This window comes from Sciurus carolinensis, chromosome 12 (assembly GCF_902686445.1).
Source record: "Sciurus carolinensis chromosome 12, mSciCar1.2, whole genome shotgun sequence".
Taxonomy (NCBI): domain Eukaryota; kingdom Metazoa; phylum Chordata; class Mammalia; order Rodentia; family Sciuridae; genus Sciurus; species Sciurus carolinensis.
Genome location: NC_062224.1, coordinates 7,963,661 through 7,986,683, shown reverse-complemented (window position 1 = coordinate 7,986,683; position 23,023 = coordinate 7,963,661). Strand labels below are relative to the sequence as shown.

The window sequence follows — 23,023 nt, the reverse complement described above, 5'->3', positions numbered from 1 at the left end:
CTTTTCTGGAAGGCCAAGTAGTAAATAGCTCACACTCGGGTCACATCATCCCCGGCTCCACTCTCTGCTCTGTCATTCTTACGTGCACACAGTTGCTGTGCCTCAGCGCCCGAAATGACTGTCCAAAGCAGGTAGCATGCTGTGCACCTCCGCTTGGCTGGCTCCCAGCTGCCCCCTCCTCCTGAGGCCTCAGGAGACCCCGGCCTTTCTCACCTCCCATGTGAATTAGGGACTGAATATCGCCAAGCGTGTCACCAACAGAGCCCTGTTTCTGGGGGTGTTGGAGGTATCACAGGCATCAGGTACTGATCCTGGAGATCCTGGCAGTAAGTGGGAATGGAAGGGTCTCCTCATTGTAGGAAAGGCCTTTGATGTGGCCCAAAACCCATAGACAGGAAGGGCCTTGTGTCTTTTTGGTTCTGAGGGAGGCACTGGCAGACAGGAGGGAGGGTACCTCATGGGCAATGATATCACAGACCGCCCTCTGGCAGGGAGACATGAGCAGGATATGCTCCTACCCACTTCCTCCTCTCTGCTTCTTCTCAAGCTCAGCCAAGAGGTGCCCGGGATGCGGGTCCTTCCTTCCATGGACACCTAGTCCCCACAGGTACTCATTCCTCACATCGGCATAGGCCATTAGAGCACATTTGACACGCCCAGCTATGGTTCTGCTGGTAAGGACTTCATAGGAATGGATTTCAAGTTCCACAACATGGTCATTAGTAATAGTATCTGTCACTAGTGGCGACCTGCCAATGCCCTAGGTCATGACTAATTTGTTCTCACCTCCAGGTACCAGCAGCACTGAAGTGAAGGAAAACCGTAATGTGAGCAACCTGGGAACCAGGCCCCTGCCACCAGGGGACAGGGCCAGAGGAAGCACACCCAGCATAAAAAGGAAAAGGCCCCTGGAGGAAGGGAATGGGGGCCATTTCTGCAAACTGCAGCTGATCTGGAAGAAGCTCTCCTGGTCGATGACGCCCAAGAACGCACTGGTCCAGCTGCACGAGCTGAAGCCAGGCCTCCAGTTCCGGATGGTGTCGCAGACAGGCCCCGTGCACGCCCCTGTCTTTGCCGTGGCTGTGGAAGTGAATGGGCTCACATTTGAGGGCACGGGGCCCACCAAGAAGAAAGCCAAGATGCGGGCGGCAGAGCTGGCGCTGAAGTCCTTTGTGCAGTTCCCCAATGCTTGCCAGGCCCACCTGGCCATGGGCAGCGGCACCAGCCCATGCACGGACTTCACCTCTGACCAGGCTGACTTCCCAGACACGCTGTTCAAGGAGTTTGAGCCGTCCACACCCAGCGAGGACTTCCCAAACTGCCGCCCGGTGGACACCGAGCTGCTCTCCACAGCCTACCGGCAAGGGCGGCTACTCTACCACACTTTGGACCTCATGGGCCAGGCCCGGCCAGACAGGGCCAGACCGGCCCCCGCAGCCCTGGGTGAGAGGAACCCAGTGGTAGTGCTGAATGAGCTGCGCTCGGGCCTGCGGTACGTGTGCCTCTCCGAGGCGGCCGAGAAGCCCCGAGCCAAGAGCTTCGTCATGGCCGTGTGCGTGGACGGGAGGACGTTCGAAGGCTCAGGACGCAGCAAGAAGCTGGCCAAGGGCCAGGCCGCACAGGCCGCCCTGCAGGCCCTCTTCGACATCCGGCTGCCCGGCCACACCCCCAGCAGGAGTAAAAGTAACCTCTTGCCACAGGTGAGATTTCTCAGGCAGCTGCCTGCACGTGGACGTGTGCTGGGATGGATGTGAGCTGGGGCTACTGGCCCTGACGGGACACTGGGCAGGCCCACTCCTCCTGCAGCTGGGCGCGGGGTGCCTCCCCGAGAGCTTGCTCTCCTGAAGTCTCCCTTTCCTGACCCTATTGAGAGCAGTTTCCAGACTTTTTGGAGTGAGAGAATCATGAGAATAGAGGAAATAAATATAACTAATTAGAACAAATAAAAAAAAAATTTTTTTAAAGGAAATAAAGGAATAAATGGAGGAAGGAGAGTGTCAATGCTCCAGCTTAGCAGAGGTGATGAGAGAACTCACGAAGCCAGGTGATTTGTACAATGACGATGCCACACACCAGGGAGAAAGGGCAGCCAGGGTGGAGGGAACGAGTGGAGACTGGACGGGGCCTGTCTGTCCCCACTGAGAGGGTCACAACACAGGAAGGGCAGGTTTTGTTGGCCAGGTCCTTCAGTAACTCAGCAGGCAGCAGAAAAGAGCAGAAGGTGACATGCGTGAGTTGTATTGGGGTCTGGGTTGAGTTTCTAGCCAGGGCGTCTGGGGACACTAAGAAGGTAGGGATTGTCAGAATGGAGGCCAGTGTCTCTGGGGCCCTAGATGCAGGCCAGGTGGAGGCGCCTCCCTAGGACCCTGGCGGAGTCTCAGGGTCAGAGGGCAAATATGTGCCGGAAGGCAGGAGAGTGTGGAAATGAAAATTAACCTCTGGGGTCTCCCTTGACCACCATTTCCCTGGCCTTTGCATGCACCATCCTGGCTCTGCTTTCCTACGGAAGCTTACCTTCACCCGTTGAAGAAGCATTTTTTAGCATTGCTTGGGTGGCAGGAACTATTCTCATCCCATTTTAAAACAGCCTTATTCTGCCAAGTCTTGTAATTGCTTATTTATGCAAATTATCTTTTCTCTTATCATTGTGAGAATTATTTGTGGGCATCACTAATGTAGCAGATACAGAAAAATTATCTTTATTCATTTTAGGCATCAATCAAGGAAAGAAACGCTTTACATAGTTAAAAGGCACTTAGCCCCGTGCGGGATTCATCATAAGTACTTGATAATTGTAAGTTATTTCTGTGATGGCCACCATCGTCACATGGCAACACCTAGAAAGGAATCCATTATTTTGTGGTGGGAGATTATAAATCTGTTCAAGAAAGCGGAGTGCCACCAAAACCTCAGCTGCGTGCTCAGGGACACCGCGTCCAGACAAAAAGTGCATGCAGGGATCCCATACGTGGATGCAGGACTAGGTAGAGCAGCCACTTTCTCGTTCATTCACTCCATATTTTTTGACTCTGAGTAGACGGGGTATGAACAATGGGCAAAGCAGGGGTTCCGCTTCTCAGAAAGCCCAGGAAGGGGAGAGAGAGACTAGATAAATGAGGTGCTCAGATCCAGGAAGGACTCTTTCTCCTGCCACCTCATTCACTCAAGTTCAAGTGTTTACTAAAACCTGATGGTCATGCTGGGGAGCAGGTGGGAGGGGCTTAGACCAGAATCTCCATCTGTCTTGTCCTTTTGGTTTACCGATAAATAAATGCACAATCCGAGTGAAAACAGGGAACTGCAAGAACAGCTTCCGTCCATACGGGTCCCTGCGCATCTCCCAGGAGGCCCTTCTGGGACTTGGATTTCTCTTTTCTTATGCCTCCATCTTGTTTGTTTTCCTCTGTTTCTTTTCTGTTCTGCTTCTCCATTATCCACCCTCTAAACTTGCCAAAGCAACCATGAACCTGCTTTACCCCTGCTGCCTGGAGGAGGGCTGGGCAGAGCAACTGGTCCCCCCGGAGGCTACATGGACCTTCAGCAGGACCTTGGTCCGGGAGTGTCTCTTGCTACTTTCTCGGAGAGGCCTCCACCAGTGTTCTGTACCCGCTTCCACTGCTGTTTTACTCTCATCCAACCTGACTCTGCTGCAGAGAGCTGGCGCCCTGCCGGGGGCCCTCAACCAGGCCGGGATTCCTCTGCCTGGTAGGAAATGTCCTCTGCCTCCCCCGCCCATCTCTCCTGCTTCCCACCATGAGAAATTGAAGGATGTCAGTGACTCCTTGGTGTGATGCCTCCTTCTTTCATGTTGTCAGCCCTGAGCTCTCACGATGGAGAAACCAGGCAGCGCTACCACTTTGTAATAGTCATTTGACCCCAGAATGCAGCACATCAGTTAAAGCCACGGCTGCTAAATTATTTTTCCCTGACAGTCTGCTAACCACTCCGACTGAATGATGAAGGGCACAGAGCGGCGTCAGGGTTGCGGGCCATTCATCACCACCTGGCATGCCGCCAAGCCGGGGGGTGGGGGCTCATTACCCTCCCCCTCAGCCCCTTCACAGTGTGCACCCCTCAGCTGGGTGGGGGCCAGCTATGACCATGGGACTCAGCACAGGGAATCAGAGGCAGTTAAAATAGAAATTCTGTCCTGATGGGGTCTGGATTTAGGGGGAAAAAAATCAAAAGCAAAGATTTTCAAGAGTTGCTGTAAATGCTGCTTTGCTTTCCTACTCTGCCTAAACCCCGTCAAACCAGGAACTCCGCTGTGTGTCTTAGAGCCCTGTCTCCACATCACGAACCCCTCGTTAGCAGTGCAGGGAACCATCTATACACCATGAACCCGCATCTATATATCATGGACCATCCACATTCATCTTGCTTCCGGCTCAGGCAGACCCCTGGTCCCAGTGGCAGCATGACTATGGAGTTTTAAGTCCCAAAAGGCATGGCCCTTCATGACCCATAGGCAACCTCTCTCCTAATAGCAGCCACAGGTAGAGCATACCTGACATCTTCTCCACTCTGTACCTACGCTCTCAGAAAAAGGCAGGCTTGGCCTCCACGGAGCAAGGACACCTCTGCCAGAGTCAGCATTAGAAGCATGACGGAAGCCCCTCTGTTGGAAGAACACAATTTCTGCAACTTGAAAAATATTTAAAATAATATTTAATATTCTCTGCTCAAATTCTTAGATTCTGCCACACACATGCAGTCAGATCAGCAGGACAACAAACCAAGGGTCTAGTTCAATGATCCAATGTCACTTCCATAGCTGCCCATAGATGCTGAGTCTGTTTAATGCTTTAAACAATGATTGGGACTTAGGAACAAAGCTTCAAAACTGTCCTGCTAAGAATTCTCTTTTGTAAGTGATAGTCCCTGAAGAGAGTGTTTCACATGTGACAGTTCATTAGGAATAGCTAGGGCGGCATGTTTCAGATGCTGCTGGAAGAAACATGGCGGGCTCTCCAGTGAGGATCAGGAGTGTGCGTTTCCAGCAAGTGCCTCCTGTTTGGAGACTCCTTCTGATTCCTGGTTGAAGAACTGCTCTGTCTGGGACTTATGCACTTTGAGAACATAAGCTGCTCTCAGCCTCCACCTGCGGTGGCCCAGTCAAAAAGCAGGGCAGGGTCTTGCTCCCCAGCAAGAACAATTGTAAGGCAGTGACCCCTCCACAAACCTACCTCCTGTACGGTGTGTCTGTGTGTGTGATCTTAGTCATTGTGCTCATAATCCAGACCTGTTTGCAGTCAGGATTCTGAAATAGTAAGTTCCACAGCATGATAATCTCCACGAAGGTTTAAATCACAAGTGCGATTCTTCAACAACTGAATTCTCACCCTTTCCTGGACCTGGGGGTGTGTCATAGAACCAGGCTGGCCTCACATCCTCAATTTCTTGAGATCTGACTCTTGGCCAGAGTGGGCTAAGCCAAGTGTCCATTAAATTCTTTAAAGCATGGTACAGACGTCAACATGTAAGGTTTACTATGCTGACAGAGTGTGCAGGCCAGGGACTTATAAATATCTATTGATAATGACAGTGCCCACCAAGAGATAGCTGGGAGGCTCAATCCAAATCCTCTTCATGTTTTCTTTATCTGCAACTAGTACGACATTCCTCCAGGCTAACCAGATACTTGGAAGTAAGAACAAGACCATGTGAGAATATAAATACGCATTACCTTGGAAGCGTAGTCATGAAAAATGATAAAATCACAAAACCTATTCTCTCTTCAGTCTTCACTTCCCACGCCTAGCATGGAAAGAGTTGAATTCATAAAAGCATAAATTCAGAAATAAAAGTCTATTTTTCAGCATTTCCTTCCCATGAAAACTAGTTAGAAAAGAGAATAAAATATACCATAGTAAAGCTATTTTTAAAAAAGTAAAAATCATCTATGCACATAGTAACTCTGAAAAAAATAGTTTATTGGTTTATTTGTAGACTTCTCATTCATCACCAATTATTTATTTTTTTATTTTTTTTCCATTTTGAACACCTTTGAAACTAACTCAGAAAGGTTGGCTGCTTTGACCGAGTCCTTTAAGGTCATTTTAGGGAAAATTATACCTGTCGCTTCAGTCCTAGCCAAGTCTTCAACAGTCCCACGTGGTTGCTCAGTACCTTATTCTGTGTCCTGATCTTGGAAGCTATTAATATTAAGAGTGGGGAAAACATGGGAATATATAAAGTAATTGAAATGAGCCAATTTTTAAGGCTTGGGCATTTTATAGTACATTGAATCAGAGCTACTGCACATGGTCCATGTCATGAAATGTATTCCTCAAATTAACTGCTGACCCAGGGGATCAAGTCTGTGACTACTCCAGCAACATCTGCACCGCAGGACACAGGATAAACTGCACTATGTCGCTGTCCCACTCCTGAGCACCCAAGTGACACCCCAGCTGCCTTCGACCACTCCACAGATTGTTTTTCCCATCTCATTCTCAACGTGCTAATTCATCTTATTTGAAAAAAGCAGCATTCTTACTTCTGTAGAGCAGAACTATTCATTAATATCACCATAACAAATTAGCAATGGAAAGGTCCTCAAAGTTTAAATAGACTTAGATTAAAAATGAATAGGTGTGGAAATCACATTGGCCTAGCTTTGAAATCGCTTACCACCGCCTGTGCCTGAGCTGGTTTACCTGAAAACAGATCTGTTTCCCTAGACAGGACGTCCACCCACACGGGGTCCTTCTCACTAGGCTACAGATGAGGGGTCCCCTCACACTTCCTCACAACTCCCGGAAGAGACTGTAAGTGCTGATTCAGCCATTGGCCAAGTGTCCAGCATGTGACCCTTCCAGAATGATGTCTGAGCTGACACCTGGTGCTCTGTGACATTACAGACTGAAAGAAGTGATCCTGGATTCCCAATGAGCTTCTCAAAAAAGGCTGATTTCTTTGCACCTTGGCAAAAGCATGCATTCTAGTTTACAGGCAGCTGTAGTTTGACATTGTTGCAGATTTTCTCTGCTCTGACATGTCCCTGAGGTGTTGGGAGCAGATTCAGACCTCAAGGCATCTTGAGGGATCTGCCAGAGCAACAGACCATGATAACAGATCAGAAGAACAACTGCAAAGACACCCAAGCAAAACAGACCTCAATCTCCTGCTGAATCTCTAAACTTACCAGCAAACCTAGGGTGTCTCAAGAGACATGTCTCTGAGCTTTACAGGTTTTCCCAGATGATGAGGGGCACTGACAGCAGGTAGGGATGCCTCTCATCCCTTGCCCTTCTCACTTCTTGGAGAGTGGCACCTTGACCACCACTTTGCTCTCCTCAAAAAGTTGGAAAGCGTCAGGAATCAAAAGTATTTCCTCCGGTGGAACTGACCTGGGCTCAGCCTCAAAGCTGGAGCTAGTTCCAATAGAATTCAAGTTTAAAAGGTACCTAAGCAGCTGACTCAGAGAGGAGGTGATCCTCAACCCTAGAGTAGGAGGCTGCCACTCACCCATGAAGGATTTCCATCTAATTTTGTGGAGAAACCAAAAAAAAAAAAAAAAAAATGATACTCATAGTTTACTCTCATTCTATGCATTGCTTATATATCTGTTAATTTCCCACTTAAAACAGTAGCACACACAAGTGCTTCTATGCCACCATTCAAGTCAGAGAAAATCGGTTATGATGACTGCTGTCTCCATGCCTCAGCCAACCCCAAATTATGCATCTCTCAATGTTCAATCCCACTGCTACCCCATCCCTTAACATCCCCCTTCTCAAAGCAACCCACGTGATGAGATTTGATTCAACACAGTCATCTTTCCTTCCTGAGCTTCATCCCTTCCTTTCATCCCATCTAGTACAGGAAGTGAGTGTTTCAGTCAGCTGCTCGTTGCTGTGATCAAAAGACCTGACAAGAACAACGTAGGGGAGGAAAAGTTTGTTTTGTCTCGTGATTTCAGAGGTTCAGTCCACAGCCGGCCAACTCCACAACTCTTGGCCCATGCTGAGGCAGTACCTCCAGGCAGAAGGGTGTGGTGGAGCAGACTGTCTCCGAACATGGTGGCCAGGAAGCAGAGAGAGCTCTGTTGACCAGGGACAAAATATAAACCCCCAAGGCATGCCCCCAGTGAACCTCCTCCTGCAGACTCTCCTCTCTCCCTAGACAGCTGCTGTCTAGTTAATCCACATCGGTGGATTGATACTCTGGTTAGGCTACACCTCTCACCTCTTATAACCTAATCATTTCACCTCTGAAAATTCTTGCATTCTCTCCCACATGACTTTTGGAGGGACACCTCAAAACTAAACCATAGCTCTGAGAGAACGGATAAGGTTGCAGGTTGTTAAATAATGATTCGCGTAATTCGTGAATGAAAGTCCTAAGTAAAAATGTCTGAGCCCCTGACGTGGACACAGCCCGCATAAGCATCAAGCAGATTCCTTCGTCAGAAAGTGTGTATTATGATGACCCATCATGGAATAAAGGACACTACCTGCATTGGTGCCATGACAGCTGAGTCATTCAGCATTTCCTGAAAGAAAGGAAAGCCACTTCTCTGACCCACAGAATGGAGCCCAGGGCCTTGGCACAGCTCAGGTGTGAAGCTCACAGGTGGTTTTTGAATGTGCCATCGCCCATGCTGCATTCCTTGTCCCAGAAACTCAGGGTGCCTGGTCAGTCTTGAGCAGCCCCGCTCAGTTCACCCTCTGAACTAGTCACTAGCCAAGGAGGAACAGTTCCTTGGCTGCCTTCTTAGAGATTAAAAAATAGCCTTTGTTTAGCTGTGAAAATGCCTTTCACAGCCGTTCAGCCTTGGGGAGGGAGGGAATCGTTCCGCCGACAGAAGAGTCACTCACGTGTGCAAGCAGAAAGACCTGCGCAGCCAGGGGAAGCCAGGGAGGGAGGACTGGGGCCCCTGGGCCTTGGCACTGGCTTGGTGACCACCCCTGCCCATCTCTGAGTGTGGGGGTGTGGTCCTGGGAACAGATGTTTGAACTGGGTACTGGGAATTTGGATCTGGGAAGGCAAATATTAGTGACATAAACTGTGTCTATGAAGACCCTGGGAGAGGGGACCCAGAACTTGGCTTTCATCACCCGGGATGAACAAGGACTCCACACTAAGCATTCTTCATGTGCTAGGGCGATGAGAATGTGCCTTTGCTAGTGGATAACATGATGGACTTCCATCTACGACTCTGCACACCAAAGACACCTTGAACGAGGACAGCCTGGGACCAGGGTCCTGTCAGGGCATTTCTTTAACTCCTCGCCCAGCTATGACCATCCCCTTGATAGAAACCAGTTGTTAACCTTTGTTTTTGTAAATAAATCTCGCGGAGGCTGATCACGAGAGTTTCTAGTATCAAAGCAGGTTGGGAGTTGAGAAATTAATTTGTTTAGAGGCTGTCTGCCGCTCTGAACTCTTATTCATCCTAACTGACATTCACCACTGGATTTCACACATGTGTGCGATCATCAAGGGCTTGATGCAGGGCAGGCCCGAGAAAGGACTCCCCGACAATAACACCAGAAAGCAATTATGAGAAACCAATGTCAAGTTTCTCTTGCTGAAATGATCTTTGTGTATAACTTGGGTAAAGGATTGAACAGAAACTAGTTAGGTAGGAACCCAGCCTTTCTTTCCCAGATCATGCTCAATAATTCTATGACTTACTTAAGGAGAGAAAGAAGACATTTTTTCTGAATTTTAAAATTGACTTGTCTGAAGTGAATGCCCATGTCTTGAAGCCATGATGGGTTGTTCTGTGGATTCTTGGTGCCAGAAAGGTGGAGGGAAGGGAACCAGAAGAGGCACATGGGTGCTTTATCGGGAATCAAGATGTCATCCAGAGAAGGGGCTTCTCCTCCAGGTTGGGGCCACCAGCTCAGTTCCTCCAAAGCCAGACGTCAAAACTGCGAGTCCCCTCACTGTTCTCTGGGCTAGATAAGCACCCCGGGATGCTTCGGCAAGCTGAGACAAGCCAGACCGCACACAGACCAGACTTCCTGGGTTCCAGCAGCCGGGGGTCCTTAGGTTTCCATGGAGTTCTATCACCCACGACTGGTTGTTCTCCGAGCATGGCTCTAAGATGGAGCCCTGGGCCTGCCCTCTAGCAGCCAGGTCCCAAGATGCCCTGGCGGCCTGGGAAAGCTCTCTGCTCCTCCGCAGCGTGCTTCCTCTCCTCTGCAAACCTTGACCCCATTCGAAGCAGGAATTGTTTGAACAGTTTTCCTTCTTTCAGCACCTCCACATCCTGGCTCTGGTGGTCACAAACACCCTCTTGTGGTCCACACCAGAGGACAGAGTGGCCTGTTACAGAAGGAAAACACCCTCCTGCACCTCCTGCCGTCCCTGAACTTGGCCAGCCCTTCTTCTTATCCTGTTTTCTCAGAAGTGGCACCGAGAGGCAGCACAATAGTGACAGGCCACTTCACTGCTATTACACACGAGAAAAAGATTTTAGAAAACCCTTCTTTAATCAGGCGTTGAAGGCTTTTCAGACACTTAAGACATTTGTGTATTTATACAATGGGCATGCCGTGTGTTTTATACGTGTGCACAAGATGCATTATACAATGCACATGCAATGTATACCGTTTATATGATATATACTTATATAATGTATAGACAATGTACCCTGAACGTTTATATAATAGCTTCTACCACTTTTCTTCCTCTAAAACATGATAGCTGAAATTTAAGAAAAAAGATTATACAAATATATATTTCAGTCTATATATTCCCAACACCATGTTTGGCATTTTCAAAAGTAATTAATAAAACTATTCGTTAGTTAAGTAGAGTCTAAAGCCGAACTTCACCAGTCATCCCATTATTTTATAGTTACCATCAACTCTGATGGTGACGGTAACGTTAGTAGCTAATATTTATGGGGCACTACCTCTGTGTTGGCTTTTATCCTAAGAACTTTACATGTAATAGCACATTCAATCCTCAAGTAAAACCTGTGAGGCAGACACCCATGATGTTCCCATTATACAGATGAGGGCCTTGAGGCTCGGGAAAGCCATGCCTCTTGCTCACAGTCTAGCTGCCGTGCATTAGCACTGAGGGAACAGTCATGTCAGGTTAGGGCTGTAGCAGTGACCTTGTCTTTGGGATGGCAACCTGCCATGTTCTCCCAGCCTCCAATGGCTTCACAGGCTTATGGAGGAAGGAAACACTCTTGGTTTGAACAGCAGTTTAGGACTCAGTATGAGCCACCCAAAAAGAGTTTGTTAAAGTTCCAAACGGGGAGTTGACGAACTGCAGAGGTTGACCGTGGGAGTCCGGGGTGGGGACATACAACTCGGTCTCCTGTCCCAGCAGGCAGGAGACTGCTGACTACGTGGAAGCCCGGAGGGTCAGGGCCCCTCAGTCTCCCCTGCCGTCAGGTCCCACAAAGCATCCTCCAGTCGACTCTGTGGCTCTGCCCCACGCCTCCAGGGAGCAGGGGGCTGGTGGGGACTCGCCAGCAGCTCCCGCAGGGAAGATGGCTCTTGTCAGCAGGGAGCCTGCAGCCTCGCTGGTGTAGACAGGCTTCGTTGGGATGGCGGGGCCTCCTTCCTTTGGGATTCATTGTTGCACTGAAAAGGAGAGAGACGGCAGAAAGGAGATGCAACTGGGAGAATGCCGGCCTCCGAATGAGCCAGAGAAAGAAAAGAAGAGCATCCAGGGGAGGGGAGGGGAGTCCCCAGGAACGGAGCCACGGGGGGACAAGGACGGGACAAAAGCATGCATGGGGGTTGCCGAGGTTGCCTTTGCCTCCCCAGCCCCAGAGGCCCCCCGGGGAAGGGCCGCTCCTTGGCGACTTCTCTCATTCACCCATTGCAGCCAAGTCTCCTGCTGTGCTTTGCCTTGGCAGCTGGGTGAGTAGCTGGGCTGTTTCCATGGGCACCCTGTCGCTGGGCTTTCACGCTTGCCCCTGCAGAGTTTATGCTTTTTGTGGGAAGGCCCTCAGGAGGGAGCAGGAACTCTGGACACACCAGGGTTGTGGTTCATGGTGCTGTTCACCTGACGAGGTTGCATGGTAATGGCGGAGCCCAGACTGAGTCCAAGAGTCAGCGTCTGGAATCAGGACCCCCCCAACACACACACCTGGGGCTTCATATCCTTAACTTCCGCTCATCCTTATGTGGGTTCAGCCCCCTGGGAAACCAGTGGCAGAGTGGGGCAGGTAGGAGGTGTGCGGGGTGGAGGAGGGTGGGGGAGGGGAGCTGACCTCTGCAGGAAAGGCCCACCACGCGTGGAGAGAAAAGGGAAAAGCACAATTGGGCAGAGACACCACGTGCACCAGACAAGTATGGGCCAGCCCCACAGGGAACCCCAGCACCAACACTGACCTGACTACCCCAACGAGAATGCCAGGTGTCCCTGGACTTGGCCCCTGCCTCCAGCAGCCCAGAAAGGGCAGCAGCTGGAGCACCTGCAGATGAAAACGGGAGGCACAGGGCATGGCACCCTGACGGCTCACCTGCAGATTGCAGCCTCGGGGACAGCAGCCCCCGCCTGGCCGTCTAGGAGACCCACTTTCTGGGACCCCATCCTGAATCAGCATTTGACAAAAGCAGGCGATGAAAGTTTCTTTTCAAAAGTCCGAGATGATTTCCAGGAAACTTAGAAATGACAGATAAATGTTCTTCCCCATGAAAAGCAATTTGGTAGCTCTCTCCCCGCATCCCCAGCAACACAATGTGTGCCCCACACTTGGCAAATCGCTGCCAGGGCAGGATGGGAGGGACCACCGTGCCTGTGCCCTCAGCGGGTTTCTTCTCTCCAACTCTCTTCCTTCACATTCACTTTTCAATTACCGAGCCTGTTCCATTCTCTTGGTTGGCAATTCTGGTGCATCCTAAGAATATAATTAATGTTTTATATATACGCGACTCCAAGGGAGTAATTTTTATGTGTTGGTAAACACTTTAGGTAATGTTTGTTATGTGCCAGATTTGGTAAACATTTAGATAATGCCAATTATGTGCCAGAGCTGACTGAAGTGCCCACAGACGTGCCAAGGGTGGCACAGCTGAGGAGTACCAAGAGTTGAGCTTAGAAACTCAGTCCCTGGACCCTTGCCCTGTGTCCCTTCCAGCTCCCTCTGGGGCATTGCAATGCATAGCTGCCTGTCCCTGGGAGAAGAAGCTTAGCATGGCCTCCTGAGCTAAATGCCTGCCATCCACACACCTGCCGTGGCATCTACATCCCTTCCATCCTTGGATCCTTGGTTTCCTGACCTATACTGTGGGAGGATCATAAAAGCAGTCCATTCACAGAATAACCAGGAGACTCAAGTGAGTTAACATAAGGGCTTAGAATGGCGTTTGGCCCAGAGCAGACCCTGAGGAGGCACCTCTCATCCTTATTCCAGGGACACCAGCTCTGGTAATATGACATCTGTGGGCAGATGTGCCTTTTTGGAGAGAGGAGAGGGAGAGATAGTCCAAGAAAAACTTACTGTGCTCTCCTCATGCCCTTTGTGTGGTAGGGAGAGAGCAACTTCTAAAATGCTGAGAGGCAGCAGCCCAGCTGGCTGGGGAGGGGGAGAGCTGGGTCCCTGACAGTCTTTGGCTGTTCCCAAGAGGCTTCTGGCTCCCTGGCCTCAGTTGCTTTCTCTTGAAAATAAAGGACAGTGATTGAATGCTTACTTTCAGCTCTCACACTCTGAGAACATAAAACCTAGGATGAGGCGCCATCTGTCAGCATGATGCATACGCTATGGGAGCAATATGCTGGCGGCCACTTATCTGATAGCATTTAAAGAGCAACAAACAAACACATCACCATGTTGACATGCAATCTGTGGCATCTTGCCCAAAACCAAACCTTGTCTTTTCTCACTCCAGTAGTGCCTTCTATTAAAATCTAGCTTTCTAAACCAGAGGAAAGACTGAGGACCCCAAGCAGGTGGGAGAAGGCGGAGATAATGCTTTTGCTCTCACCTGAGAATTGTGTGGGCTTGACTGGCTTAAGGGGACCCGCTGGCCCCGTGCAGTGTGCAGAGAGGGGAATAGGGTGGAAACTTCTGTGGATCTTTTACCTCCCACAGTCTTGCTCTCCTGCCTCTTGCATCTTGGCACTGGAAGACTCTTCATGGGCGGTGGTCGGCTTGCTGGCAACTCTGTTGAAATGTGTTGCATCTGGAAAGGTTTCTTCTCTCACCCAGCCACTCCTCAACCCCCCTCAAGTGCTCCCAGAACATTCTGAAGTGCAAGGACTCAACCACACCCAGATGCAGTTGATGCCTCTTAGGATCAGCTCCTGATTCATAGGTTGCATTTGTGCCAGGCTTGGAGGGATACCACCTGCACAGCGACGTACGAGCCGGTGGTGAGACAAGCTCCGTGTTCCCAGATCCCAGTCCCTCCCCCGGCACCTCACGCACTTGTCACCCCCTCGTCTGCACAGCTCAGAGTCCAATGATGCATGCAGGGTAATAAAGTGGAACGAGAGTTTGTGACAACAGCGTCACAATTAAATATTTTTAAAAATGTATTTTTCTAAATTAATGCACTCAGTGGAATTGTGCATTCACTCGAGGACTCGAAATTAAAGGCATACAGACACCAAGCATGAGAGAGGCTTTTTTTAAAAAATTACAAGACATGTTCCTTCTGATCGTGATGGTAATAAATTCAATGATTAAAAGCTATCCTCTGCCTGCCTTGTAGGTTTCTCCACTTTGTCTTAACCATGTTTCGTTTGTGACAATTTCAGTAAAATTAAAAGTGTTTAGTAAAATGACTCTCTGGGTGTAGGATTTAGGGTTGAGGTCTTCTTTGGTTATCTAAATTGAGAGATCAAAATGAATATTTTTCTAAAAAACATGTGGATTGGCTTGGAGCATCCATGTAATGTTCTGGATCTCAATGCCTAAAAACAGGAATTTGGAGTACTAAAGAACAGACCAAAAGAAGCAGAGGTGTGCAGGAATGAGCCTTCGTACCTAGCACAGAATTCTCATCCTGCACCACAGGAAAAAAAGGGTGGGGGTGTTTGCAACTCTGAGCTGTCCTAACAATCAGAATCACAAGACAGCCCGAACCACCCCAGCAGCGCTCGATGGACAGACCACTTACAACAGGAAGGCAGGTCCTTGAAGGGCCCGGTGCGTGAAGCTGGGAGGGCTTGGCTACCATCAGTTCCCAAGGGCTGCAGCAGGAGAATGTGGAAATCAACAGCCAGAGGGTGGTTGAGCCGTGACAGCCGTGGTCATGAGCGTGCACGCAGGCTGTTGGGAAAGTCCAGGGTGATCAACTCTGAGGGAGTTGGGAGAGCCTCGCGGGCAATTAACAGACTTAAGTCCAGCTCCCCCTTGGACCAAGTGAGTGTCCTGGGGAAGCTTACTTAACCTCTCTAAGTGACCTGTGTAATATGGCCAATTTTTGAGCACCTCGGAGGTCCAATGTCATGAGGTGTATGGAAGTTTCCCCAGACTGCAGTCCAGTTCATGAAGATGTTATTCTGGGTCTGATGACAGGCAAGGTCAGAGATGATAACAGAATGGTGGGTTTGCTAACTCGGAACCCAGAACAAAGCCCAAGTCACAGACAGAGCTGGAACCTGCAGATGCCTTACACCCACTGTGGTACCTGTCCCAGAGCATCTTCTTCCTGTCTGGGTTCACTGAGAGGAAGTGGGAAGAGAAAAATCAACTTTCCCAAGCCCCTCTTCCCCTGGAAGGAGTCAGAGTGGACGGAAGCCAAGGAGGGCTCCTCCAGTAGCAGCCCCGCCTTGAGAGGAACTCCAGGAGGCAGGAAGAACCTCCTTGACCATCTTTTGATGCCTTGGCCCGTAGCCTGAGCTAGAGAGGATGTAAGCAGCATATGCTGTGGTTCTGAGCAGGAACTTGGAAGGCAAACCAATTCAAAGTTCACTCCTGGGTCACCTCACCTCTCTCCATGACATGGGATGTTGATTCAAGAGGCCACATCATAGGGCTGTGTTATGTTTACAGGAGACATGCCCTGACAAATGGAAAGCACTCATAAAAGGATATATTTGGCTTTATTCATAAAGGATAAATTTTCACTTTAATTGCTCATCTTTGAAAGTGATTGGCAGAGGAGAGTGAAGGGGGCTCCTGGCAAGACAGTTAGGTGTTATTGGCTAATCTCACCTTCCCACTGTCCACTGAAGTTCAGTTCTGGCTAGATCTGACTGAATGAGACATGCAGCGATGCAGTAACAACAGAGCCCGGGATGGACACATAGAGTGGAGCATGTGGAAAAGATAGAAATGTCCCCCCAAAACTTTAAAATTGCAAAAGGAAATACTGTGGGGCAAGTGATTTTCTGGCTAATGCTGACTGAATCTTAGACCAAATGTGACTCTCAACCTGTTTAGGGTCATGGTGCACGTGTGGGTGGACACTTACACACATGATGTGTTCCCTGTCCTCTTGACTGTCACCCCTGACTGTAATCCCACCCCCTTATCTTCTTAAGAAACAAAGTCAGAACAAAAAATGATGCTGGGAGAATAATTGTGAAGCTATCAAATTTTATATCAAAAGACAATCATTCCAAACCTTCTGTATTTTATTGTTAGGAACAAATTCCTTTTGAAAAATCTGAACTCGGTCACAGGTAGACAGTTGGCACAGATGGGCACCACTCTATCCTTCTGAGTTCCCAGGGGAGCTTTAAGGAACAGGGTCCAAAGCAACCACATTCTCATTTCCTCTACCAATAGCAATTGTTCAACTTTTCAATACTAGAGAAGCCCTCTCTCTCTTAGTGGAAGTATTTATTGACATGGAAAATTTTCAAAGTTTGACTCTGTAACCTAGATTGGTTGATATTTCTGTTGTGTTTGGTTTTGTTTGATGTCTCTCTGTCTGTTTTTAACCCCTTTTATAATGTGGGAGGCAAGAAGGAAAATAAAAAGAGCAAACAAGCAGCCAGGGGTTCATTTTAATATCTTCGCATAAACTAACAGAAGACACTTACAGATCCTTTGGAGGAAAAGACCAGCCAAGAATGCAACGCCCCCAAAAAAGACTTCCATTTATTCTTCTAAGAGCTAGAGTGATTCAAAGGTACGGAGACACACTTTACTAGTAGTGCATACACCAGTGCTATTTTACCAATTCTGTGAGATCCTAACTGATCCAGTTTTCCCATAAGGACTGGTTTAGCTTCAAGGATAGGCCCCTGTAGAGTGTGGTAGATCAATGCCTACCCATCGTACAAAGATGCCTTGACACAACCCAGCATGTGATTATGTGATTAACTGGGTGAGGGTTGGGACAGCCAGGAAAGAGAGACAGGAAACGTGGACAGAAACTTGAAAGCTAGGTCCTGTCCAAGAATAGGATAGGGTCTCCAGAGAGTAAGATACTTTGTATCCAGTACACGTGGCCCTGTGCAGACTGCTGGTGGTTGGAAAAGAGAGATGAGTTAGAAAGATCAGCTCCTAAGGTCCAAAACCTCTAGGAATGAGATGAATGTTGGACTGAGCCAGCTGGTGGGCACCCAGCCACTCAGAGGAGAGAGCTTATCCATTACTCTGGTTTCAGAACCTGGAACCTGGTTGGCTGGAGGAGAGAGGAGGAGGCAAATCTGTTTTCTCAGCCTCCTCCACTCCGCCTGTGCGTCCAGCCCTGCTGCAATCCCAGGAGGTAGTGGAGAAGCTTGGACTGCCACTGGCTCTCTGGAGCTACAGCATTTCCCTTTAGATTTATTCACAACCTACAAAATTGCCCAATCAAAAAAACTAGCCGATCCATGTTTGGGACCATCCTAAATACAGAATCAGTCACTTAAAACCTACACCATTCCAGAACATTCTTCACATGATTTTCTTGTTTTAGCAATTTGCCTGTTTTTGTTTGTTTGTTTGTTTGTTTGCTTGCTTGCTTGCTTGGAATAACTAAAACTGAACATTTCATGTGACTGGGATCCAAAGAACAGAAATTGGAATGGGGAAGAACGATAAAAAGAGAAATTTATCTGTAAGGTGGTTAGGGACCAGAAGCAGTGAACTGAGAACAGTCAATTGAAAGTGTGCAGCCCAAGATAGCAGAACTCTTGGTTGAATGAATTTAAATATGTTGGACTGAACTTCTGAAGTAGTGTTCGATTAAGTAATTATCAGCCACGAAGGGAAAGAGAAATGGGTGCTGCGTTCTTTAACACGCCCTGTTCTTAAGGAAATGTCCGTAGAGTTTGGGCAGCAGGGTTCTCCCTCAAGGTCTTGTCCATGTGTACTTGATTCAATGAGCCCTCCTCACTGAAAACAGTTGTTTTTATTTCAGAGTGTCATCATTTACGCCAAGAATTCCAATTCACTTTGCTCAGTGCCTCAGCAGTATTAAATCATGATGCCGAAGCAAAGCAAATGTCAGTCCCAGCTAATGGCACAACATTAGCACAGCACTCAGAGAGTATGGAGTTCACACGATCTGCAGAACTGGGTTAGATTACCACTGAGGAAGCAAATTCTACAGTTCCCTAACTCGTTAATTAGGCACACCCCCTTTAGAGGCTGACCAGGTACCTGGTCAGTTAGCTTCTCCTGGTATTTGAAAAAGGGAATTAAATAAAATGAAATCAGGACAGTAAAACAGTATGAATAATGAGAAAGACCTAAACAAAACATGGATACCAGAAATTTCATTGTAATCCCTCCCACTCCACCCAGGGCAATGTCGAGAGGTGATGAAGAAGGACCTGGAGGTAGAAGGGGACTGGCAGGGGACTCCCCAGTCACCCACAAGTATCACCTATATGCAGAAAGGCCAGAGCGCTCAGCTTGGCACTCACTAGTTCAAACCACTCATCACGTTTGGCCTGTCAAACGTTGGTCTTCTGCCCACAGAAGACAGAGCTATGCCATTAGAGTCTGTAATTAGAGTCTAAATCCTCTGTGAAACCCAGTCTAGGTACTTTCTCTTTCCTGATACTTTGGTTATTTGGCCCAGAAATTTAATTTGGAGATAAGCACGCATACACACACACACACACACACACACACACACACACACACATGCACCTACATGGACACCCCTATACCATATGGTGTTTTGAACATGTACTGTATGGACCTACTTCATATTGTTTCCTGGTAATTAACTTGGTTTGTAAAAGTCAATTCTTAGCTACATTTGAAGTATATACACAAATACCTTTCAATCACGAAGAGAGGAGAATGTCTGAATTTGCTCTAGAATAGCCTCATTTGATAATCTGGCTGCTGCTGACTTGTGGGGTATCTTGACTCATTCTCTACTGTGGATTGTGTTGAAGGAAGAGAGGAACAGAGAGGAATCCTGTGGTAGGTGTCTGCACCCACTCTGGAAAGGTTACTGCCACGGAGAATCGCTGATGATGACCAGGAGTAATGAGCCGAAACATTCTCTCCAGCACTAAGGACAAGAATAAAACTTCACCTGACACGGGGAGTCCTCAGTGGGCTGAGGAAGTATAATTTTTTCTACAGAGAGGTCTTGTGGTCTTCTGAGGGTAAGTGGGCTAGAGGAAATGTCTATTCCATGAGGAACTCCTCATAATTCACAAGCAGCCAAACCTAAGGAGTTGCAAAGGTCATTCTTATTTTATCACAAGGAGAACTATCCAAGGAACCTTTAAACCTTTCATTTTCCGTGTACAGAGGCACAGTAGTCATACATCATAAAAGAGAATTACCTGCCTTTCTGCAGTATGGATATTCATTTAATAAATATGGGGAAGGGGTTCCTCTGATGTATTAGGACTTTTGAGAGATACAGAGATGTGCATGAGATCCAGTTATATCCTTTAGATGCTTGAAGCGTAAATTAGTTACTGGGTATTTAAGACACGGAGGAAACAGAGATAAACATGATAAAGTTTGTTAAGAAACGCACAGTGAACAAGAGAGACCACCATGAAAATAACCACAGACTAATGAGATAATTGCTGTAATGGAGGTGCTACTTCATTCCTTAAAGTGTTTTGTCTAATTATCCAAAGTAACATCGTAAATGTATTAGGAGATCTCATTGTTTGAAAGTCGCCTGCGGTGAGGCCCACGGAAAAGCAAAGAATAATTTTGAAATGAACTGGTGCTGAATTTATGCATTCCATAAATTCGATGTTTGCGTATTGTGGTTTCTTCAAATGGGGGACATGTTTAGAAATCACTGGATTTTACAACCAAATTACTTTTGAATAAGAGCTAATTATGTTTATATTTGTTATGAAGATATGTAGAAACATCCTATGAATGGTCATATTAACCACCACAACCAAATGCGAAGACCCATTTAGCACTATTCAAACCCAAATTCAACATTAAGGCACTTGAAAGGCAGCTTATTTGTAATGCAAACATATTTCTGACTTGTGTATGCTAAATAGAGTGAACCAAGCAATGAGCTCTCTGCAGAAACAATGAGACAATCAGGATGTGCAAACTCTGCTGTGATGACTTTTGAAATCAGAGAAAAGTGGGTGCATTTCCCATTTAGATGGAGACTTCTTTATTCTTATTTAAGACATACAGAAATGTTTCTCAGGATTAGAAAGATGTAAATGACTCAGTTTGATCCTGACTCAGTTGAGGACTTGCGGTCCGTCCTACCTTCAAGGATCCTGGTCTCCACAGGTCCATCCCTCCTGTCACCCATCCATCCCTCCCTCCCTCCATTCATCTCACAAGTATTTATAATGAGGCTACTCCACCTGCAGTGAGCTGGGTGCTGGGCCACCCTGAAAGATGAGTAAGACAAAGCCTTTGGCCTGCAGAAAACCTCAGAATCTGGTCAAAAGGTTGCTCCAACTGTGACCCAGTAACTCTCAGCAAAAAATTTGCCTGGATAGAAAATATTTGAAAATGACATACTGGGCATTTATCCCAGACTTAGCAAATCAGAGTTCCTTAGACTGTATTTTTTAACAAATACACCAAACAATTCTTGGTCTAATTCTTAGTCAGGCAAAAATCTCAGAATTCAACTCAGGGAAGGATTTGAAATGAGAACAAGTCATTACAACATGTCATATTGTGTCACGGTAGAGATGTGTTAATAAAAGGCCAACTCATCCCACGGAGCGAAGGCTCTGAGAGTAACGGACCAGCTGGGTCCTCCACTCCAGCTCCACAAAGAAATCACACCCTTTAAAAATCAAACATTAAAATAAGAAGTGTAACTATCCAAACGCATCTGGTTTCTGAAAGAAATTTCCTTATAAAAGGAAAACTTCAGATTAAACAGAAAACTATCCACTATGAGATCTCAAAGGACTTATCTATTTAGGTTACAAATCTATTTTTTAAGGTCACAAATCTTAACAAAGTAGCCTGTATAAGTAGCCAGTTTTGCAAATGTGAGCGATAACATTTACTTATGTAGGTGCATGCGTATATACACAAATACATAGATAACACATATATAAATGGATTTATAGTATGTGTACACACACACGTGTTTGTACACATTAAAAGGAAAGATTACTACTCTCTTGAAGCTTTAAGAAACAGAGTGATGAATCTCTGAGACTCACATATTGAACAACTGCAATATCACAGTGATAGTACCAATTGCAATTATCAAGGAATTTGGTGAAATATTTCCAAATGCATTTGACCAAAAACAGTGGATCTGATCTCTTTCGGAGGACATGTCATTAGGTAATCCGCTTGCAGATATCACTAAGCACCTCCACATAACACCTGCTCCTGCTAAACGTTCCCCACTCCACTTTTTTTTACAGAAAAGACCAGTGGAGCAGGCAACCCACACCCACCCAGAAAGCTACAGGCGGAAATAGCTTTCATGGTGTCTTCCATCTAATTGTCCCAGCTTTGTTGACTAAGATGTGTGAACACTTGTATTATGAGATATGTTGATGTGCATTCGTGTAAAGATCACGGGAGGGCTCTGTGTCCATTTCCTCTGGGAGACTTTTATTTCACCAGTCTGGGGAATGAAGGAGGCAGGGACTGCATTTCAGACTTGGGCCGCCTCATTGCTTCAGTGAATTAGCAACCACTCTGGCATTTCAGGTAAGTCTGAGGCAGACGGCAAGATGAGCTGACAGCTCACTCCTGATCCGGCTCTTGTAAGGCAGGTGCTTGTGGGAAGGCAGTGGCTTCCACTGTAGAATATCTCCTCTTCTCTCATTTGGCTTTGAGGAGCATGGTTGATAAATTCTCATCTCGTTCCCCAACCACACACCCATCTAGCACCAAGCCCTGGTTCTCTGCCTGCACCCATCTTTTCCTATAAGAAATTTTGTTACACACACACACACACAAACTTTACTCATTACATGTGTTCCGTATTATTACAATGAGAAAAGATATGCAGAAGTATAAGGAAAATTACCCTTTGAGGTCAGTAATCACCCCCAAGATTAATCTGGGCTCATCAACCAAAGCGCAGAGATGGAGTTTAGCAAGGTGCTTAGACGGGGAAGGGAAAGACCACTGCCTGAGCCGGCTCCTTCACTCTGCCCTGCTGTTCTCTCTGCAGATCTTGGGCATTGCCTGACCACTCTGTTCTGTCAAATGTCCCTGGGGGACTTTGTGAGCAGGAATGAACAGGATACACTTTGGGATACCAATTCCTTCCCTGCATGGCTTCACTAGTTGCCTAAAGATTGTGAAACCCATGACAACTCCAAACCATGCAATTATGGCATCAAAGTGAATCGAAATTGAGAAAGAACCTAGTAAAAAATTTAGTAGACTCAGCTAAGGCTGGGGCACTTCTAATGAGCTTGGCAATTGAATGAGAAACAGATCAAGCACTTTTCTTTAATGAGCTTAGGGACTTGTGTCCTGAGATGGCCACTTGCGATTGGAGTCACAAATCAGTAGTAGGAAGGCAGGCTGGAGACCAAGAACCCGCTGAATTCAGACCCACACTCTGCGCACACCGGTTCTGCTACCGTCGACAAAAGTGTCTGTTTCGATTGATGGGGTGGATAATTTTTTCCTCATTTTTTCCCTAAAGACAAGAAAGGAGACAGGGACAACTAGACAACCTAAAATCTGGGAGAAGGAGAAAGACTGTGCTCTCAATGTAATCAGATAAATTATTTTGATTTAATAAGTTAGTCAATTGAGTCC

General features: G+C 47.3%; 1 protein-coding gene across 2 annotated transcripts in view; it reads left to right on the top strand.

Moving 5' to 3' along the window:
- Positions 1–23,023, top strand: part of Adarb2 (adenosine deaminase RNA specific B2 (inactive)) — a 481,547-nt gene that overhangs the window by 337,933 nt on the left and 120,591 nt on the right. For both annotated transcript variants that reach the window (XM_047521791.1, XM_047521790.1), the window contains one exon: positions 793–1,700. In XM_047521791.1, the coding sequence (XP_047377747.1) occupies positions 793–1,700 (908 nt within the window). The remainder of the gene's footprint in view (positions 1–792; positions 1,701–23,023) is intronic.